This window comes from Cydia strobilella, chromosome 10, assembly GCF_947568885.1.
Source record: "Cydia strobilella chromosome 10, ilCydStro3.1, whole genome shotgun sequence".
Lineage (NCBI taxonomy): Eukaryota > Metazoa > Arthropoda > Insecta > Lepidoptera > Tortricidae > Cydia > Cydia strobilella.
In genome coordinates this window covers 15,762,859-15,784,453 of record NC_086050.1, presented here as the reverse complement: position 1 = coordinate 15,784,453, position 21,595 = coordinate 15,762,859, and the positions used below count along the sequence as shown (strand labels likewise).

The 21,595-nt window shown below is 37.5% G+C and overlaps 1 protein-coding gene across 1 annotated transcript; it reads right to left on the bottom strand.

Annotated features, from left to right (window-relative positions):
* Window positions 1–3,047: 3,047 nt before the first annotated feature.
* On the bottom strand, window positions 3,048–10,753 carry LOC134745035 (circadian clock-controlled protein daywake-like). The gene is made up of 5 exons (XM_063679008.1): window positions 10,601–10,753; window positions 9,059–9,275; window positions 7,870–7,994; window positions 5,906–6,061; window positions 3,048–5,139 (listed from the first exon to the last, which is right to left on the bottom strand). The coding sequence occupies exons 1-5, from the start codon at window positions 10,656–10,658 to the stop codon at window positions 4,988–4,990; spliced, it is 708 nt and encodes a 235-aa protein (XP_063535078.1). The 5' UTR covers window positions 10,659–10,753; the 3' UTR covers window positions 3,048–4,987.
* Between the last annotated feature and the right edge of the window lie 10,842 nt (window positions 10,754–21,595).

The following is a 21,595-nucleotide window of genomic DNA, read 5'->3' as shown; positions in this document are numbered from 1 at the left end:
TATACGTGGACTGGTTTGATTAACATTAAAATATGCTGGACATCGTAGAATTACGTCACATAATTAAAATAACCAGTTCTGATCCCTCTTGTCTTGTTTTCCATAATAAAGTAATAGTACATTTCGATGCTAGTGCGGAAAGTATGTCATTACTTCACGAGTACCGAGATATCTTGCAACGAGCCGCAGGCGAGTGGCAAGACTCGGGACGAGTGAAGAATAACATTTCCGCGCGTGTATCGAACGACGTTTTTTAATACAGTTGCGAAAAAATAAGAAAAACAACAAGTAAGGAATTCGAAACTTTTATATTATTAATTATGTGACATCATTGACTTTGACATTATGAAGAGGCGTTTTTTTAGCTGGGTGTTATTATTATTGAACCCACTTCAATGAAAGTTTTTTTTTTAATGCATGTTCTATAAGACAGAAACAATTGTAAATATAAAACATTGTACTATTATTACCCAAATATCGTTAATTACGATTATTTGTGTATCGTATATTTATAAAAACAATATCGAATGTTGCCTTTGGAAACTTAAAACATTCTTGTAGTAAGAAAATACTCCTCTTCTTTGACAGGCGTTCCGTTCCATTCAGACAACTTATTAAGAACGGTTTTTCAACATTAAAAAATAAACGCGTTGTAATACTTATAATGATGAAGAGGTAAGTAATAAAATATGAAATATGCATACTTTTCGTATTCTTACATTAACAGTAGGTTTTTATGTTACGACGTTTAAAGGAAACTAATATTAACACTCAACAATAAGTAGTCATGAATTGGAACAAGAATAAATTAAAAAAAATTGGAAAAGTAAAAAGCACTAGTTCGCGAAAACCAACTTTCCGCACGCTAAACAGCTACGTAAAGTAGCACTTTTTGAGCAACTGTATTAAAAATATAAATTTTTAGTATCTTTCTATCTCTCTTAAGTTCTGTTAAATTTACTGAATTTTGAATTTGATTTTGAATTGAGTTGTATTTGTTTGTACTGTTGTATTTTCAAAGAAAACGAAATCAACTCTATTTCACACTGGATTCGAACTTCACTAGCAAATTTTGGAATATTTTTACCTTAGGAGATTGCTGTGTAGCTATGTATGTTGACAATTGCATTGCTTCAGCGAAATCAAATATCCAGGTATCAACTTTTATTTTGACATTTCCTGCAACAATGCAGTCGGCAACAGTGCTGCAACCTGCATTGCACTAGTTTATTTAGTCCCGAATTTAAATATCTATTATACTCTTTATATTAAGTGTTTTTAGCTATATTTTTGGGTGCTGATTACTTAAGTCAAGGTAGACTTCACATTATGAAACTAGAAGGATCACGTTATGGATGGATGTTACGCACAATTCAGTTCTTGGTCACCGGAGCACTCGTTAATATCGTACAGATGTCGGATTTTAGAGGGCAAAATTCAATGACAGGTAGAGAGTCGTACCTATATCGATAAACTTAATTATCGATACTACTCCCATATACTAGCACCGACCGACACCGGCTGGTTTGACGATTGATCTGGCCTAGTCGTTAGCCCTGCCTATGCCTATGAAGCCGATAGTCCGATAGCCGAAGATATTTTCTATGTATTTAAGTATTTGCATATTATATATTATTCACGGTGTTTCATGACCTACTGAAAACCTAAAGACAGTTTGTTTATATTGTAAAAAATTTTTTTTACATGTCAGTCTACAAGTTTGTAATGCAACAATATCAATAACTAGCATTTGACACGTTATTTGTCAATGAGCAACACCCTTAACTGGCCATTGGTAAACCTTATCTCGTTGCAGTAAGGTATGCAAATGGTCAGTTATAGTTAACGCTATCTCTACTGAGCTCGTTCACTTACCTGTACTAACAATGGCATTATGTTAAACAAAAGCCATTTTTTCTTTTATGTGAGCGCGTGGCCTTTGTGCCTGAGGCTCACACACAATGGCCACGCGCTCAGGCAGAAAGGCCACGCGCTCACACAAAATAAATAATGGCTTTTGTTTAACAGAATGCCATTGTTAGTACAGGTAAGTGAACGAGCTCAGCAGAGTTAGCGTTAACTATAACAGTCTTGACGATGGTAACTAGCAATTGTTTGATGTCACTAAAACGACGAAGTATCGTGTGTAGAATTACCAGTCGAATAGAATTGTTAAGAAAACTAAACAACTATTTTTTTTTATATTTACCGGATTAAATAATAAATACTCAAGATGAGTATAAAATTAAAAAAAATCTGTTGGGGTGTCTCAGGTTTTCAGTGGCTCAAGTGTAATAACACCGTGTATATATACATTGTTGTCTCAATATCCACAACACAAGCCTTCTTGAGCTTGCTGTTGGGATTAGTCATAGTCAATTTATTAATTTTGTATCAAGCAGAAACGTCTGCGAGCGATGCTAGAAAGCTTAGAAAGCACTTGCGCATGCTTGCTTGGCTTGGTAGAACACTGTACTAGTGATCCAGTGGTCGTAGGTTACTTATTGTCGCTTGTCAGTAAGGCATTATTTTCATATAGCTTCAATTAGAAATCAACCTTATCAACAAGCGACAATGTGGTACCTTTTGGTTGAAAACGCCACATATGTCCTTATTATTTATTTATTCTTTAATTTATTTAGTTTGTCACCTTTAAAATGAGACTAAAGGGGCCCACTCATTACCAGTCCGCCAGACGATATCATCCTGTCAGTTAGAACAAAAAGTTGACAGTTTCGAACAACTGACAGGCCAGAGACTGCAGGCGGACTGGTAATCGGTGGGCCCCTAATGAATGATGGTAAGGTACTCCTACCTGTCTTAATCAAGTTCATGTCTCTGTACTTAAATCGTATATATGTGACGTTTTCAACCAAAAGGTACCACATTGTCGCTTGTCGATAAGGTTGATTTCAAATTAAAGCTATATGGAAATAGCGCCTTATTGACAACCGACAATAAGTACCCTTTTGATTGAGAATGTCACATATTATGTACCTATACATACATTGTAGTAGTTAATTGAATTTATCAAAATAAATAAAAAAGAAGTTTTCAAAAGTTTTTAATCATAAAAAAATATATAAAAAACCGTCTTGACATATCTCATTTCAGTTCTCGGCAAGTACCAAGAATACCGTCCGATTTACACGAGTTTAGTACTTGAAACCTCGAGTGTACTACATACAGTCTTTTTTTTACTATCAAGTACTGCCCATAGGAAATACTATTGCACACTTATTTGTTTCTTGCATATAAAATGTATGGCGACTATGGCGTAGTACATTATAGTGAAGAAAAAAAAAAAACAGAATGTACATAACAGCATTGCTTTATACTATACAGACATGCAGAAACTAAGGGTCTAAAGACCCGCGAAAAACGAAAATCCAAATTTCGTTATCTGCCTCTCTTTCGCTCTTGCAGAGTCGAGCGATAGAGAGGCGGATAAAGAAATTTCGATCTTCATATTTCGCGGAAGGGCAGAGGTATATACCAACTGCATTTCGACTGCAAAGTTTAGTTGGAATGCAGTCCTATATCGGCCCTTAAGTCTGGCTATTTGTAATTTACATACAGCTTGTGACATCTTTGTCATTGAGAAGAAATTAACCATTGTGTCCACTTCATCTCCCTGACTAAATGCACTCCACTAGTTGTCATTATTTTTACCTTGTAAGGTCCACGGTCCTTCCAGTAATACTAATTACTTCAATGTAATTAAAACTATTTTTAAATGTAACAGAGCTACATATCTTTTGTTTCGTTCGATTTCAAAACAAAAGAAATTCAACCATATTTCCTTCAATATTGATTTCAAATTCAAATGGCATTTTTTGTATTTCCAAGGTTAAACCCAGTTATCCGATCGGATCGTGTAGGATTACTACATAAATCGGGCAGACTTTCGAGTCGCAATTATAATTGTTTCCATATTTAGGTTTACGCTTAGATCTCCTAGTTTTGCGATAAAGCAGAATCAATTTTAGCATGCCCTGGGGTTTTGGGAGCGGGAATGAATCGTGAAGGTATTTATAACTTTGTTTAAAAATTGTAATAGATGTCATATATTAAAGAAAAAGTGACGAAGCCCTCCAGTGGTGAAGGCCGGATTCGAACCGGCGTCTTTAGCTATCGCGGCTAACGCCATGAACTCCTAGGCCAGCCCGCCACGGCGGTGCCCGTCCGAATTTCTCGACTATATGCCATCTTAGTAAGACTAGGCGTCTTTGACCAGCTCTAAGGGCAAGCAGTGCGCGCTTGCACCTCCTAAACGAACTCCTTACGGATTTACGTTGTAGCGAGAGAGACTGGTGCTGCCATCTATGAACAAGTTTGGGAACAAATCAAATTATTGTATTAAATATTTTGATTTGTGTTTTTTAAGTAGTCACACTACTACTTAGACTACTACTTAACTTTGTTTAGTTTTAAATAGTCACACTGAATTAAAAATAGTTTAAGCTCCAAATGTGCTTAGGAATGTTAAAATACCTATTATCTGTTACAGTTTTACCTATTTTTTTGGATAGTGTAAAACATTACCGCATCCCCGGGGTATGACTACAATAGCGTTTTTGTCCAAAGGTCATGTTTTCATTGCCTGATGTTTCATAAATCGATATTGTGTACGCACCGCATGACATGTACAGTAAAATAATTTAATTTCAGTACGATTTCGTATCTTGTCACAATGACAACATTGACAACTAATATGAAAGTCGCTGCACCTCATACTAGTCCCTATCCAACTCACAAGTTGTCGTGTGTTAACGCGAGTGTTCGTGCAAACCTACGTACCGTACGAAATGGTACTGAAATTAAATTCCTTAATCGTACATAAAAGAGGAACCTATTGTCCTAACTGAACCGACAGTCGCACGAGCCATTTTGACAAACAGATCGGCGAAAAACGACAGCTTTATATATGTCGCGAAGTCGCTCCAGTTACGACAATTCCCTATAGCTAATTATCTAATTAAGCCATTTATTCCAGAACAAAATCTTCCACTGGCACTTTCTCGAAGAAGATCTTGACGTTTTTCAGAATTCTGGCAGTGATTGTTTTGATCACAGGTCCGGCGGTGATGCTCGCTATGTCGTTGGCGCTGGTCTTCATGAGTTCGCGGGCGGCGCGGCCTGGAAACAACATAATTTTGTAATTAGTGTGTATGTGTGTGTGTGTGTGTGTGTGTGTGTGTAGCAAGTACGGATATCCTAATTAGGAGCAAGGATGGTTTCTGACAAGCTGAATGATTTAGCATCCTAGTTAGGATAGGTGTAATAATATTTAAGGGCTTATTACACTTTGCTAAATTTAGGATTCTAAATGATTTAGAATCCTAAAATGGGTGATAAGGTGCAGCATTCGAACTTAAGAATCTCGCGTGCATCAATATAATTATGTATTATACGATCAAGATGCAAAGGCGGTTGAGGTCAAATTAATATGAAGGTAATGAAGGTCAATTCACATTTTAAAATAGTATGTTTAACTCGTTCGCGTATTACCTGTAGACATCGCAAAATTAAGTAAATTAAAAACTATTTTTTACGCTGCACCCTTACAGACGAAACATTTTTTCAGTAACTGTGAGATGTATAAGTATGTAGCTATCAGATTCGTTAACTTTTATTGTATTGTCCTTTTTGCAATCTTTTTTTAAAATATGGTTGTAGGTAATCAACGTGCGAATCTCAAGGTGTTAAAGTCTCTCTTCTCAAATGATTTTTACGCTTAAGACGGTAATTTGTTAAACAAAAGCCATTGTGTCTTTCCTGCGAGCGGTCGGCCTTTGTGTGCCATTGTGTGTTGGCGCGTGCCACGACGCGTGCGGCGCACACACACAATGGCACACAATGCTGTCTTAAGTGTAAAAATCATTTGAGAATATGCAGACTATACCTAAAATTTCGTTTCCACCGAAGAGGTTGTCGAACTCCATCTTGGTCTTGCCCTTATACGCGAAAGTGTGCGTCCACGCGCCAGTGTTCCAGTGCTTCTTGCCGTCAGCACCTGTTTCTTCCTTGTAGCTCAGTTCGAAGGTGATCTCAACCTTTTCTGGAAGTAACAATATAGAAATTAAGTATGAACCTTATTGTTTCTATACACAGTTTTGCCTTTAACTCATATTAAGAGCCCAAACTAGTTCTACTATTTTACCTCCTGGTTTTATCATCATTTATTTATGACCTTTTTGATTATCTTTTTTCTTTAGTCACTCGTGCAACCGTACAATTATTTAATGTTAGCATGTTTCACAACAGTTTAAATTCGATTAAATAAACTGCGTTTAAAATAAACTTCTCATACAAGCTTTAATCGCCGATTGTACTTTTTAAGTATTCATCTTCTATTCATCAAGAAAATTTTCGCGATCCTAACTCAGTGCTTCGGTCTTTATGATCAACTATGATGGTACTATGTCACAATACAATAAAATAACATAACTAAAAATTCAAAAGACATCTCAAGTTCAAGGGGTAATTGTCGTGAAAGATGATTGATGTGTCTTAGTCTCGGCAGTGCTCGCCAGCATGTCAAAGGTGGCAAACAATGACGTCATTTACATCGAAACCGGCTTCTTCAACCGAAAGTTTACAGATCTATTAAAAATAAAATCAAACAAGCAAACTTTACTTTGACTCAACCTTCAAGGAATGACAAACTTGTTTGGTGTTCTTGAATAAATTAGGTAAAAAATGTTTGGATTGTTCCGATAATATTTAATTTTGCTAGCAAACTAAACAAATATAGGTGCATTATTCTTTTTAACATTGGAAAAAACTGATGTCTCAAAGATGTAGATAAATTATACCTATGCGAAATGTTTTTGTTAGCTCATAGCCTCATATCTAGAAATATGATTGAGAATTATCAGCAAGCCCATTCAATGGAATTGAAATCATTGCTTTTATACAAAGCTCTCATCGGGTAAGTATATAAATAAGGGTTTCATCGCAATGAGGTGATAAATAAATAGTGACAGTAAGGTCAAAGATGTAGTGACCAAGGTTTTTAATATCTTATTGACATAGGTACAAAATAATGAGTTACTAAAAAGTTTTACCCTTGTACGGTCAAGAAATTTAATTTCAGTATAAGTACCATTTCCTACCTTGTCACAGTGACACCAGTATGAGGTACCTAGCGACTTTCACAGTGATTGTCAATTGCCACTGTGATAAGGTATGAAATGGTACGGAAATTACTAGAAACTACAACAAACTACAAGCCCCTGACATTGATATTTCTCGTACTCCGACAAAAAAATGTCTCATTTTGGAAACGTTGACCATTCATTTGTTACATAACTATGGCGATGGCAGCTTGAGAAGGCCTCCAACAAGGTGAACTAATTTCAAGATAACAGAAACCGCATGCCTGAATAGAAATTGTTGTGCTCTCTAAAGTCAGTGGCGAGCGAATCCTATTGAAATATTTTTTTCTTAAAAAAACCTCCGGGTCGAAGTTCGGGTAAAACCTGTATTGATATATGAAACCAGAAAAGCCAAAAATGCGTTGGTATAACGATATTAAAAGAACAGCTGGATAGAAATGCGTACAAAGAGCGCAATAGGAGCATTCCACGACATTGTCTACCGTTGTCCAGTACGAACGCGAATTTTCTCAGGGTTTGCAGGTATAAGAGTTTCCTTTTCTGTGACAAATAGTCAAAAATATGCACAGAAAATAATCATCTGCTTTAAACGCCGAAAAAAAGTCGCAACACAGGAAATAAAATAGCCCGTGGAATGCTCCAATATAGAACAGAAGGGCAAAAATTTAAAGAGGCCTACATCTCTAAGATCGAAAACGGCTAAGAAGAAGAAGAAGAGAAATACTATAAAACTTCATGAGCCACTCACCGTGCTCGATGTGCATGTTTCCGTCACCGTTGATGGGGAGACCCAGGATTTGTCCCTTCATGTCGTACTTGCCGTCCAGGGAGACATCGCAGTGGATTTTGGCGCTCAACTTGGTAGCGTCGCGTCTGTAAATGAGGTAAGAATAAGTTTTTGGCAAAAATTTAATTTTTGGTACAAGATTTTATCACTGACTGTGCTTTTCTTTCCACGGGCAACTAATAATCATCGAAACAATTCTAACAACCTCAAACACAATTGTGTCAAACACTTTTTAGGGTTCCGTACCGAAAGGGTAAAAACGGGACCCTATTACTAAGACTCCGCTGTCTGTCTGTGTCTATCAGTCTGTCACCAGGCATACATCATCTGTGAAAATTTCAACTAGCTATCACGGTTCATGAGATACAGTGTGGTGACAGACAGACGGACAGACGGACAGACCGACAGACGGACAGCGGAGTCTTAGTGATAGGGTCCCGTTTTTAGCCTTTGGGTACGGAACCCTAAAAAAACATGGTAATTTATGCTATACTGCTATAATTTTTTATATTCGCAGCGACTTCTTAGAAATTCATAAAATAAAATGCTACGAATTAGTCCTGTGACCATTCTTACTTATAGCGTGTTTTATAAATAGTTTTACGGGATTCTACAGGAGAGGAATTAAGAAAAAATGTAGACAATAACTTTTCTTAAAAACAATAAATAATATTACGAGAAAACCTATATCTGCAGAAAAAGCAAAAGCTGTTCATATTTTAAAACCTATGTATATTTTTAACGCCCCGCACTCAGTATACGGTTTCAATGGCGAGCGTCTAGCGGAGCGTTTAGCGAGGCGATCAGCGGTAAGCGGGAAAGATCTCTGCAGCGTGCACTAAGGCCGCTTACATACTTTTGCATTTGTTTGAAATGAACGCCAAACGCCTCGCTCAAGCGTCTGTCACAGAATAAATAATAGTACTAGGTACAGAAGATTCACTCTCTAACAAAACGCGTCTATTACGACAGATATGACCGCTAGCTGGCGCATGCGCGAACAGGCGTCCGTTCCGTAGCGGTGCGCGGCAATTACTATGGCTAGACCCCAGAACTGGGGGCGGCCGCATGTACTTGTAGCGGCGCGACGAAATCGCGGAGTGAGTCAGGCCTGCGTCTGTTGAGTTTTCACACCAACAGTAAAACTTACTTAATACTCTTGAATCTGCACGTGCTCAGTCCTTTAAGGGTGGCATCTTTGAAGACCAGTTTCAGCAAATCGCTGCTAGAGTCCATTTTCTTGAATGAGACGGGGTCCAACTGCTCGATGCCAAGATCCGGGATTCCGGCAGCGAACAGAGGGATCAGGACTTCAGTGTTCTGTTTGATGCATTTGGAGTCGTCTATCTTGCATTTTGTTAGGGGTACTGTAACAATAGTGAGACACTAAAAATGTTTGCATAGCAATAACAAAATATTATTCACCATACCAGCTCGTAAAGGCTCTCTTGATTGTTCAAAAATGGATGAGAAACTTGCATTTTATCCACAAGTGTCAAAGTAATTTGATTCCTTATGTTGGCTGGTAGAATTTTTTTTTTTAACCTGACGGGCTGTATATTTTAGCCGATCAAAAATTAATTTTTATTGACCAATCACAACTTTTGTTTCATGGCGGGAAATTGTATATTGGGCAATATTCAGAGCTGCGGGCGGGGTATACTCGTATTTATGGAGAAGGGTGTTAGTCATGCGAAGGGTGTTAGAAGCGCGAGTCGGACTCGCGCACGAAGGTTTCCGTATCATTACGCAAAAAACGGCAAAAAAATCACGTTTCTTGTATGGGAGCCCCTCTTAAATATTTATTTTATTATGTTTTTAGTATTTTTTATTATAGCGGCAACAGAAATACATCATCTGTGAAAATTTCAACTGTCTTGCTATCACGGTTCATGAGATACAGCCTGGTGACAGACAGACAGACGGCCAGAGGAGTCTTAGTAATAGGGTCCCGTTTTTACCCTTTTGGTACGGAATCCTAAAATGTACTAAGAGGAACTGGGATGATTACTTCTCCTAGTAGCTTCTAAATAGAATTTGTTCGCAAGTTGTTTTTCTGGTGTAACTCTTATGTTAATAAAATTATTTGCTACAATGTCAATAAACCCTATGATATAAAAAAATCCCTTAAATAAATCCCTCAAAGGGATGAGTTCGCCTTTGTATTTATATTTGTACTGCCTATCTTGTGCCATATTTGTGTTTTGTACAATAAATAGTATACATACATACTTAACAGAGGGATATACGGTGACTAAGTTTGTATAGTGATGTGGTCATCAACTTTCCTCTTATATATAAAACAATTTTGTGATTGCGAAGGCCTATTAAGTACCTTTTTTACTAACAAAAAGTATCTACATAACTTTATTTCCTAAAACAGAAAGATAAACCATAATTTCGTTGTAATTTCACTAAATGTACCTACGCTCACAAATTTAAATTTACTTTTCCTATTTTATTTTGGGTAAGTACCAACGAATTTAGTAGGAACTGTTAATTTTAACGTTAAGTTGATGTTATGTTTTGAATAAAATTTATTGTTTTAACTTGGTAACTTGGGGAGTTTAAAGTAAACTTTTAACTTAAAAACTGCTTAATAATTTATAAGGGTTGAACATAAATTACCATATTGAAAACAGAAACTTTAGAAAAAAAGAGGATAAAAAAAAATACATTAAATAAGACTTACCAGCACTTGAGCTAACTAAACCTACAAAGGCAAGAGCCACCAACGATTTTACAAACATTTTGAAGATAGGCCACACGACTGATCTCTCCGTACTATTTCCACCTTATACCAGCAATACCGATTTAGCAAGCATTAAATATACAGCTCGACGTCTCCATACGTCATACTATAAAAAAACCCGTCATACTATCTGCACGGTGACATCTGACTTCTTTTGTTTATCTCAAATATGTTGTCCTTTTGAGTTTTGAGTACCTAAATATGTTTGTTTCTAAGGAAAATACGTTAGCAATAACATAGCGAAATGAGATTTTTTCTTGTTAGATTTTAGTTACATTATGTAAGTGAGATGTTTGTCCTATGTGCAACGTTACCTAACACGTATTATGCTAGATTTCCTTTTTTCAATTTTTTTTTATCGTTCTGTGCTACTTTTTATATTTACAAAAATAAGGAAATCCAAAGCGGCTTTCATATTGATTGTTACTGTGACAAGGTACGAACTGTACGAAGTGGCAGATAATTCAAATTTCTTAACTCCTACCTATAAACAACTCATAGAACCCACGGGACAGTTGTTTTCCTGAATTTTATAAAATCCAATAACATCTTTGAAACGAAAAAAACCTTATCACATCGTGCAGTGACTGCTGAAAGATTGAATGTAAAATGGAATTTGGCAAACTTTGAGCGATAAGCGTGTACAAATTTAGGCGTGGCGGTAAAGATAAAAGGAAAGTTCGCACGAAATGGATCGAGAGAGTTTTATCAGATTTTCAGCTGAATTTGTACGCTGAAATACATTTAGGGTATTATCTTGTAACTTTTCTGTTTATGTGAGTCCGCGCTTTTTGAGTTTTTAAGAGGCTTGGATTTTTTTTGCCAAACAGACCAAAACTTACAATGGAAAGCTATATAATTAAAGCCTTAATAAAATGTACCCACCTACGTTAATCGTAGACTAGTAATGTATAATGTCCACAGAAAAGACGATCGTTTTCCGGAAGATTTTTGATCCAGTCACTCATTATTTTTAGGAAAGCGACTGCCATCCCACTTTTTCAAATTCGGTTTCCTTATAATGTTTTCCTTCACCGCAAAGCGACTGGTATATATATATCAACTGATGTTTCGTACATTTCATGAAACACGTTGGTATAAAATATTGTCTTCGGTTACCGCGATAGTTACACATGAAATAAAACTCGATAATAGACAATATACGCGATATAATCCGTTTTCATAGTTTTACGTTAGTATGAGTCGAGGTTCGAGCCTTACCGCTAGGCCACCAACGCTGTGAGACTAGGGAATGCAAACCGGTCCATTTTTCGAACCATTTCGTTTCAATTTTGGAATCTTTAACTCGCTCGGTTAAGGATGATTCACGTTAGACCGGGCCGTGACCGGGCCGGAGCTTCCGGCGCTTACTTTTCTATGACATGACAGGTGATCACGTGATACTTTCCATAGAAAACGAAGCTCCGGAAGCTCCGGCCCGGTCACGGCCCGGTCTAACGTGAGTCATCCTTTATTCGTTATCAGTTATCACTATTAGAACGAGAGGTTAAACAACTTTGCCCCCATGTAAAACAAATAACTATTGTGTTTCACTCTGTAGCAAATTTTGTTTACCCTCGTGCCTTGAAACTCCAACAATTCAATTTTGGAATATTTTGCTTGCGATATCAATATTAGCCCCAGAGGTTAGACAACAACTTTGCCCCCATGTTACACAATTAACTATTGTCTATTATACCATATAACTAGTCACAATGTTGATAGGAATCAAAGTTCAAAGTCAAAATTATTTTAGACATTATTAGGCACTAATTAACAATTCTCGTAGTAACTTTTAACCTATAAGTTTACAAAGAGAAATGGATAAATCATATGAAGCATTTATTCCCTACCTTAATTTGTTTGCTATGTTAATGCCTTGGGTTTACCTATTGGAAAAGCAGATGTTTTGCACAGTTTTATCCTTAAGATTATTCCCATCTAGAGGTCAACCTATTCAACAGCGAACTTTATAAGAAATAGGAAATAGATGTCATTTAAAAAAACAAAAGTGACGAAGCCCTCCACCACTTCTGCCTTCACCACTGGAGGGCTCCGTCACTTTTTCTTTAATATATGACATCTAAATATTTCAGTTTATAATTTATATATAGTATTGTATTGTGTAACATTTAATAAAATAATTTGATTTGTTCCCAAAGTTGTGTTAAGTGATTCTAAATATATTTAGAATTAAATATCATTAAAGTTATAACTAGGTACCTACAAAGAATAAACCTAGTCGTGTAGGCACGTATTAATTATATTTTGACACGTGATAATATCCAGTTTGTCCAGCTTGTCCAGTTTGTTATATTATTTTACCTTCCAAATTGTAAGGAAAAACACACTGTAAAAACAGAACCAGTTCTTTCAACGACTTTTTATGATATAGGAGGTAAAATTAATTCGAGCCATTATTCTTGCAGTTAACGACACAACAACAATATTACGCAACAGGTATGTCCCATTTCGAACGGTAAGTATCAATTGTAGGCAAATGCCAAAAACGCCAATCCTCCGCTATAGTTCGTTAAACGAACAGAGCGGAGGAAAAACGAACTTCGTTAGAAATAAGCGATCTTGAGTCTTTTTATTAAAAATCACTTGAAAAATAAGTCACAGCAAATATGTTACAATTATAAATCTATACGATCTTTTACATTCTTTTGCTTACATAAGTAGTTTGGTAATATAAACAAGGGGTGCTGACCTGACCTGCGGTGAGTGTGGTCGTACATTTACTGCGAAAATAGGCTACGTCAGCCACCTGAGAGCTCACGATCGTCGCTCTCACTAACCAGAAAAACCCAGTCGCCGAGGCCGAAACCGGCCTGGACAGGATGATGATGATGATGTATATAAACAATTTTTTTTAAAGATTATTTCAATAAAAAGACACGTCAAGAGTGTTTACCTTTTTTCTAATGCTAAAAAAAACGACTTCCTCCACCATGCCCTTCGCACGTAGGCACTAGCCAATAGGTCATATTGAGAATCTTTTACTGTGGGACCACCCAAAAATGGCCGTTTCATACATTTCAGCCAATTTGTTTTTATGATTTCGGGGTTGGTGTCAGTAAAAGGTGCTCAGTATGACCTAATATACAGGTCATCGCAAAATATTGTTAAGGGTTAAAAAAAACCCTGTATTATACTCCAAAGCAATATTTCCCTTTAAACATTAAAGCAGTTTCGCTTATGCTGACCCCGGGATGCAGCTATTATACTAAACGAGGCGTCAAATATCTAACTCGGGGTTTCCGTAGAAGAATCTCGCTAGTCTGGCAAATACGCTGTGCTTTTGACTTAGAATGGTATGGAGCTGCCATATTTTTCTTCTAGTTTAAATTGTTTATGTGGTGGCCCCACACTGACTGTTATATTTTAACGTCTTTAGACTAAACAAGACTCCACTGGTGTCTCTGTTTGGCGTAACGCTACATTTTCGCTGTAATTTTTATAATTTATATCCTCTATAAACAATTTAATATTGTTTTCAATATACCCGATACCGTACCGGACTACTTTAACAAGGTCAAATTAATTTTTATGCGTCCTGCCACCTTGGGACTAGGCGGATACTTGCGTTACACTCCACCCTCACGTTGAATTGTAACTGTCGCTGATTATCTGCACTAAACGCTTTGCTGCCAGCTTTGTTATGCAAAACGGCTAAGGAGCGGAACTCTGTTCTTGCAAATCTATTCCCAGCCTACTATAACTTAGATCTTTTTAAATCAAGAAATCTTTTAGCTAAGCATGCTCGATTCTAGACCTCATCGGCACTTACCATCAGGTGAGATAGTCAGGTGAGGCGTGCTTACCTTTATCCAATAAAAATAAAGCTATGCAGCAACTCGACAGTCGCCTGTGTTTGACGTCACGCTCCATTTACGCTGTAAGCTTTATGATTATCCTCTACGAACAATTTAATATTGTTCCCTATACCGGACGTTTAACTCGTAAATTAAAAGTTGCAATCTCGCCCGCCTTCGCTCTTCCGTGGAGATTTCGTGTTTTTAATAAAAAAATTACCTTGTTCTTAAAACTGCTCGTAATTTTTGTAGGAGGTTAATGATTTTTCGTGTACACTAAGCGTCAAATCATCATCATCATGTCAGCCGATAGACGTCCACTGCTGGACATATGCTTCCCCCAAGGCTCGCCTCTCCGACCGATCTTGTGCCGCTCGCATCAACCGAATTCCCGCGACTTTCACTAGGTCCTCGCTCCATCTTGTTGAAGGCCTACCGACAGCTCGTCTTCCAGTACGCGGACGCCATTCTAGAACCTTCCGGCCCCACCGGCCATCAGTTCTGCGAGCAATGTGCCCCGCCCACTGCCAGTCTGCCACTTAAGATTCGCAATTCTGCGAGATATGTCGGTGACCCTAGTTCTACTGCGGATATCATAATTTCTGATTATGTCACGCAGAAAAACCCTGAGCAAATACTTTGTAGCAACCAAAGTAGTCAAATAGTTCGGTGCACCATATATTTAGTATGGTGTACCGAACTATTTGGCCACTTTGACTGCTAGACTGGTACAGAGTATCTGAGGGTACATAATGATACGTCCCACTGGCTGGGCACAGGCCTCCTCATACGCGAGAAGGCTTGGGCTACAGTCCCCACGCTGGCCCAATACGAGTAGTGAACTTCGCGTACATCTTTGAATTTCTTCGCGGATGTATCCAGGATTCCTCACGATATTTTACTGAAAAGCTACTTATAGTGGTAAATGTCAAATTATATTTCGTACAAAAGTTCCGAAATCTCATTAGTACCTACGAGCCAGGATTTGAAGCCGCCTCCGGATTGAAAGTTGGTCCTTAGTGTATTTACAAGCTCGTTTACCGTGATAATTACTATATAAATAATCACACAAAGTTGCAACAGAGATGTATATCATTATATCCGGTTTTTATTGTCTTGTTTACAATAATACGTAGGTACTATGTAGTAGCAAAACTACCTACTGTATTCTTGGGTTTTACGCTACGTCACGTCATCGTCAACGGATAGTCGTAGGTACCTAGTGAATGCAAAAAAGGTTACGTAACACCATCCAACTCAATGGCCCAATACTACAACTACAGTCCAAAGGTTCACTGCGTAATTAAGTTAATACCTATCTTAATAAATAATTCCGTTTCATTAGACAGGCGTCAAGCTTTTTTATCCTAGAGCTCAGTATTTAGTCCGTCGCTTTCACCCAATAGCCCAGTTTATTTTAGATCCCATCGACTCAATAGTCCTTACACCCTGGCGTGTGCTGCCTCTGCGTGCGTCCCATGACACGAGCAAGGGCAGCATCCGCTCGGTTTAGCGGTCATGAGACTCCGTGTGATAGCATCGACGAGAAACCTGTATCGTGCGTATATGACAACAATAATCTTGTCTTTATTTTTCATCATTGGCCGCAGCATCTTTGCAGATGATATTTGCAGCGAAGAGGTGTTTGAGGAGACTACATGAATATTAAATTTATAGCGCCTTCTTTTTGATTTATTTTTCCATATTGAATGTTTGTGTTGTTTTATTGACGTTATTAACAAAATAATAAAACCGGCCGAGCTGTCGGGCCATGCTGTCTTGCTCAGTATAGGGTTCTGTAGTTACCCGTCCATCATAGGGGGGAAAGGGGACTATTAGTAAGTATCATGTACAATACATGCAAAAGAAAGTACATTTGCAGCGCTTTGTACCAATTATACCTACGTCTTATTACTAAAAAAGGAAAACTTTTAGATAAATAACTAATAGATAACTCAAAAACAGCTTAACCAATCATATTTATTTGCTATAGTTTTGCAACGACAAAATAAAAAAATTCCCCCTTTACGTGTTCAAATGTTTTTTCTTGTTTGTACGACTTTGTCCGCATGATTGTTTTATACTTTCATGCTAATTTGCAGTTTTCTAACACTTAAAAAGCAAAGCCGCGGACAGACGGACAGACTTACAAACTAAGTCTAAGTGTTCCTAGTTGACTACGGAACCCTAAAAATTGTCCTTTTGCCTTAATTATCTAAGTACTTATCTTTGCCTAAGTAATACTCGCCTTCTATTTGTAAAATAAATGTTCCTTTAAAAAATTCCATAACATTTTAACTTTCCATAATTTTTAAGATAAGATTGGATAAGATAAGAAGATAATCGTTTATTTGATAAAACACAAGTTATATTTAAGATGTTAATATATACAAATTCAGTTATTTACATGTCTGGTTTAGGCAGGTATTATAAAAAAACTGGTAACACGTTTGTACACTTTTTACTGACAACGCTCGACCTTGATTATTTACCTAAACGGTTACTTTGTTATTTTATTGTTACCTACTGACATACCTAGTTATACATCTCGTAGGTGTAGACATATGAGATGTATAACTAGTAGGTATGACTGTTTTGTCAATACTGGATCACATGATAAATAGTATATATTATTATACCCGTATCGACAAAACGAATGATACATTCCGTAAGGAATGTCGAGATCCGTCGACGCACCAAGGTGCAAGACGTTGGTTTCGTCATTTTACCAAACTAAAATATAGTTGGGCGGGACATATTGCTAGGCAGTCATGGCAGGTGGACTAAAATGTTAACGGACTGGTGGCCGCTTTCGAATAAATGAAGCCCCTGGCGTCTGTTGGCTGGTTGGGTGGAGGACATCCGGAAGATTAGCTCAGGACGGGGACAAGTGGCGTACTGGAAAAGAGGCCTATGCTGATATGATGATGATGATGATGATTGACAAAACAGTTTGAACATAATATTTTTATTTTGCATTGTAGTTGAGTGCGTAAGACATTATCATAGTTCAGTTTTACGTATAAAGGTACTGTTCGGATCGAGGCTACACCAGCATTACTGCTGCTGTATTGCGGCGCGCCTTTACTGTCGACTGCATTGCTGCCGCGAATGCCTAAAATCTGGGCATTAATATCGATTTTGACATTTATTTCCGACAGCAGTGCAGGCGTCAGTAATGTCGGGCTGCAATACCAGAGAAGAAAGAAGAAAGAAAGAAAGAAAAAGCATTTATTAGCACAACATAAAACTAAAACTAAGAATAATTACACAACATGAAGGTGCGCTAAATGGTCCTTACTCGGCTTGGTGTCACGGTATGAGCCACATGGCACACTCCGCGACGCTGATTTTCAGTAAGGCCCAGTGGATGGACTAGGTGGCACTCAGTAAATGGGTTATACCTAAGTGGACACAATGTAAAAAATAACTTACTGCTGTGGCGCGACGACCCGAAGTGGATCTTGGCCTCCGACACCAAAGACCGCCATGCTACTCTGTCCAAAGCCGTTTTTGTCCAGTCGACGGCGCCGAGTTCGCTGAGGAATATAGTTATTTGTGCAACAAGAGAGGAAAGTCAGTTTTTCTTGCGAGTGTTTATTTTGAGTCCCGAGAAAGCGAAAGATCCTATAATACTCAAAACACGAGATGTAAAATAACTTTGCTCTCGTGTTGCACATATAATTTTTCACCTCAGTAGTGAGAACATATTAAAGGTTAAAATGTACTTCGAATTACACAGAATAATACAGAGAAAAAAAAACCAATTTGGCAGTTCATGGCTTTCACTAAATTAAAAAGCTACTTTGTTTCACTCCCTGGAGTGAGGAAAATCGCACTTTCGTCAGTCCCTGGAGTGAGGAAAGTCGCACCTTCCTCACTCCAGGGAGTGACGAAAGTAGGCTTGTTCGAGCTGCTGAGGTGAAAAAAAAATTACTACTAATGCTGGTGTAGTTTGAATCTGAATGGTATAACATTACGTTTAACTGCTACTAAAATAAGTAGGTATGTACATTACTGGTTATGTATGAAAAATAAATACACAATAAAGATCGTGGTTTCAAGTACTTACGTGTGTTTTTACAGTCTCTGCGTTTAACAGGAAGTCCTTTGAAATATAAATTTGAATTTATTTTATTTGCACGTGTTTCTACTTAGGAATACCAGCACATGCCTACAATACAGATTAATTTGAATTACTTTTAGGTCTGACGTGGGTCTGACAGCAAATGGAAAGTGTCTGAAATTGATAACTAATTAAGATCACGCGCCATGTTGCGGAATTTCACTGGAACTAATATTTTCATACTGTTCTGAACTTTACTGTCATCTTATACATGAAAATAACAGCGCCCTCTTGACAATGATCATCAGGCATCGTAAACTGCGAGCGAAATCCATTGAAGTACTAGGGTTGTTACTTAGTTAAGTCAAGTCAAAGTCAAAAATTATACGTCATTTCAATGGATTTCGCTCGCAGTTTACGATGCCGTCGATGCCTGATGATCATATATTACTGGTCAGGCTTTACCTAAGTATGGCTAGAAATTTACTTACGCTCAAATATCCAAAGCTCAAGTGAACAGACAAAATGTGAATATGTTCGAGGAATTATTAAATTAAGTACCTACCATAAAGTGAAATCACACAAATACAAAATATAGTGAAATATTACATTATAGGCCAGATCTGTGAAATACGCGAAATGATATGACTTGACCAAAGGGCGCCATCTATGACTTAGAAGCGGAACTTCTAAACGTGAAAGCCTACGAGAGCACTGCCTTGCTTACGTTTGAATGCCTTCGGATTGGAATCAATACTGACTGGAAATATAAAAAGGTTTACATTATGTTTACATGGTAAACTGAGTATAGTTTATTTTTAATTTTATAAATAGGCTGAAAACTTCGTAGGCAGTTCGTAGGTATTCGTTATATGGTCAAAATAAAATTATGATATGAAAATCGAAGCCAAGAGCTGCCGTTGATACATATATCAAGCATTGATGATGTAAGGGGCTAGAAACCTTTCCACATGTACAGTCGCCATCAGACATATCGGAGCGCCCAAGGTGCTCACAAATATCCGAACACGCACTCTAACGCCTTGACAATAGAGGCGTGTTTAGATATTTGTGAGCACCTTGGCCGCTCTGATATATCTGATGGCGATTGTACACATAGAAATCGTGAAAACGAATATTTGTTGAACAGAAAAGTTTAGTGATTTAATCAGCTGAACTGAAATGTTTTGTGTGAAACAGCAAATTTCATTCGCGGTTTCAGTTGTTAAACTAATATGACCTACATATTCAGCTCTCGGTACCTTTTTTATGATATAGGAGGCAAACGAGCAGACGAGTTTCCTGATGATAAGCAATTATCGTCGCCCATGGATATCTTCTGCAACATCACAGCTTTTGCAAGTGCGGTGCCGGCCTTTGAGATGGGAGTACTCTCTTTTCTTGAAGGTTTGACGGACGTATCGTCCCTACTTATTATGGCATCTTAAAAACATAGGACAAAAATTTAGCTTACACCCTTAGGATGTATTGATATTGGTGCAATAAAGAATATTTACTTACATACTTAAATTTAATACATACTGACATGATGTTTTTACGATGGAAATGATGGAAATTGTAAACCGAAACTCCTCTAATCTGTTTTTTGTCAGTCAGTCAATGCCAGAATTTTATTAAGCAGACAAATTAAATAGTCTGCACCAACGACCAACACAAACCACTAACTTGAGCAATTGCAAAAAAAAACCATAGAGAAAGCTGCGCTCACCCACAGCTATCAATAATCACCTCCTTTAGCTATTATGACGAAAACCTTAACAACAAAAGAGCGTATAAATGTTCCTCCTTCGAATACACCTACGCCGTTTTCAAAATAATCATAGAACAGCTGATATGGTTTTGAAAAGTCTTTTTATATTGCAAGTTCTAATGCGGTTAAGATGTTTTGGTATTGAACGGGGCAGCAATGGGGCGAACTATTTGGCGTGCTTTTGTCAATGTGGGCCTGAATGGGCGTAGGACTCGTTATTTTGTTGAATTGATGCGTTTTAGGGTAGGAATTAGTGATGGGAAACTGTTGCATTGGGTATCGACACTATCGACATTTATTTGTATTAGTGCTAGCCAAGTACATCAAGGGGCCTAACCAAAGTGACAACCGTCGATAGAAAACGCCAATTGTAACTTAAATAATGTATCGCATGACTTTTCGTAGTATTTGTCATCCCGGATTATATTTTCTTTGCGTTTGACGTTTTTCGATGTACGATTGTCTTCTTGGATAGGCCCCCAGTCGTGCGATACTCAAGCCGAAGTCGAGTACTCGAATCCTGTGTCGCGCTAGTAGTTGTAGTCACTATTTTGGTGAATAAAAACGTCGCAATTAGTTTCTCTTTCGAAATGATGTTTGTTTTTATAAATACTTTTCATAGTAAAGGGGCCCACCGATTACCAGTCCGCCGGACGATATCGGCCTGTCAGTTGTTCGAAACTGTCAAATTTTTGTTCTAACTGACAGGCTGATATCGTCCGGCGGACTGATAATCAGTGGGCCCCTACCTACTAAGTACCTACTTGTAAAGCCTTATGAAAAAATATAGTAGTCAAAAGTTTCCAGGTTTTACTAAGTAATTCAAACTTTCATGTTTTTTTTCTTTCAATACCGAATGGCCCAAAAATGAGTTTGAAAAAAAAATTGTACTACTACATTTTGTGGCTAATTTTAACAAATGTTTGCATTTGTATATTAAACCTAAAGAAGAACATTTTGACGATAATACGTTTGGTTTTAGTAAAATGATTTCATAATATTGTCTTCGGTTACCGCGATAGTTCGTGGTCAACGGGTGACCCGTCACCCGTCACCCGTTGACCACGAACGCTGTAAAGGGTTCGAAACGTCGGGATGTATTATAAATTTAATATACGCGATATAATCCGTTTTCATAGTTTTATTTCTTAAATGATTTCAGTTTTAATTTGTAATGTCATTTCGTGCAAGTATAATCTAAGAAAAGTATTAGTAATCATTCTTTGTCATCTCAGTTATTGGCCACCCTGTAAATAACATTTCTAAAATATATTGACCAA

Bases quoted from the DNA above. Each gene is read 5' to 3' on its own strand.
- LOC134745035 (XM_063679008.1), bottom strand. From the start codon at position 10,658: ATGTTTGTAAAATCGTTGGTGGCTCTTGCCTTTGTAGGTTTAGTTAGC. The intron at 7,995-9,058 runs GTAAGTTTTACT...CCTCATTTACAG, and splicing joins TGCAGATTCAAGAGTATTAA to ACGCGACGCTACCAAGTTGA. The intron at 6,062-7,869 runs GTGAGTGGCTCA...TGTTACTTCCAG, and splicing joins AAACATGCACATCGAGCACG to AAAAGGTTGAGATCACCTTC.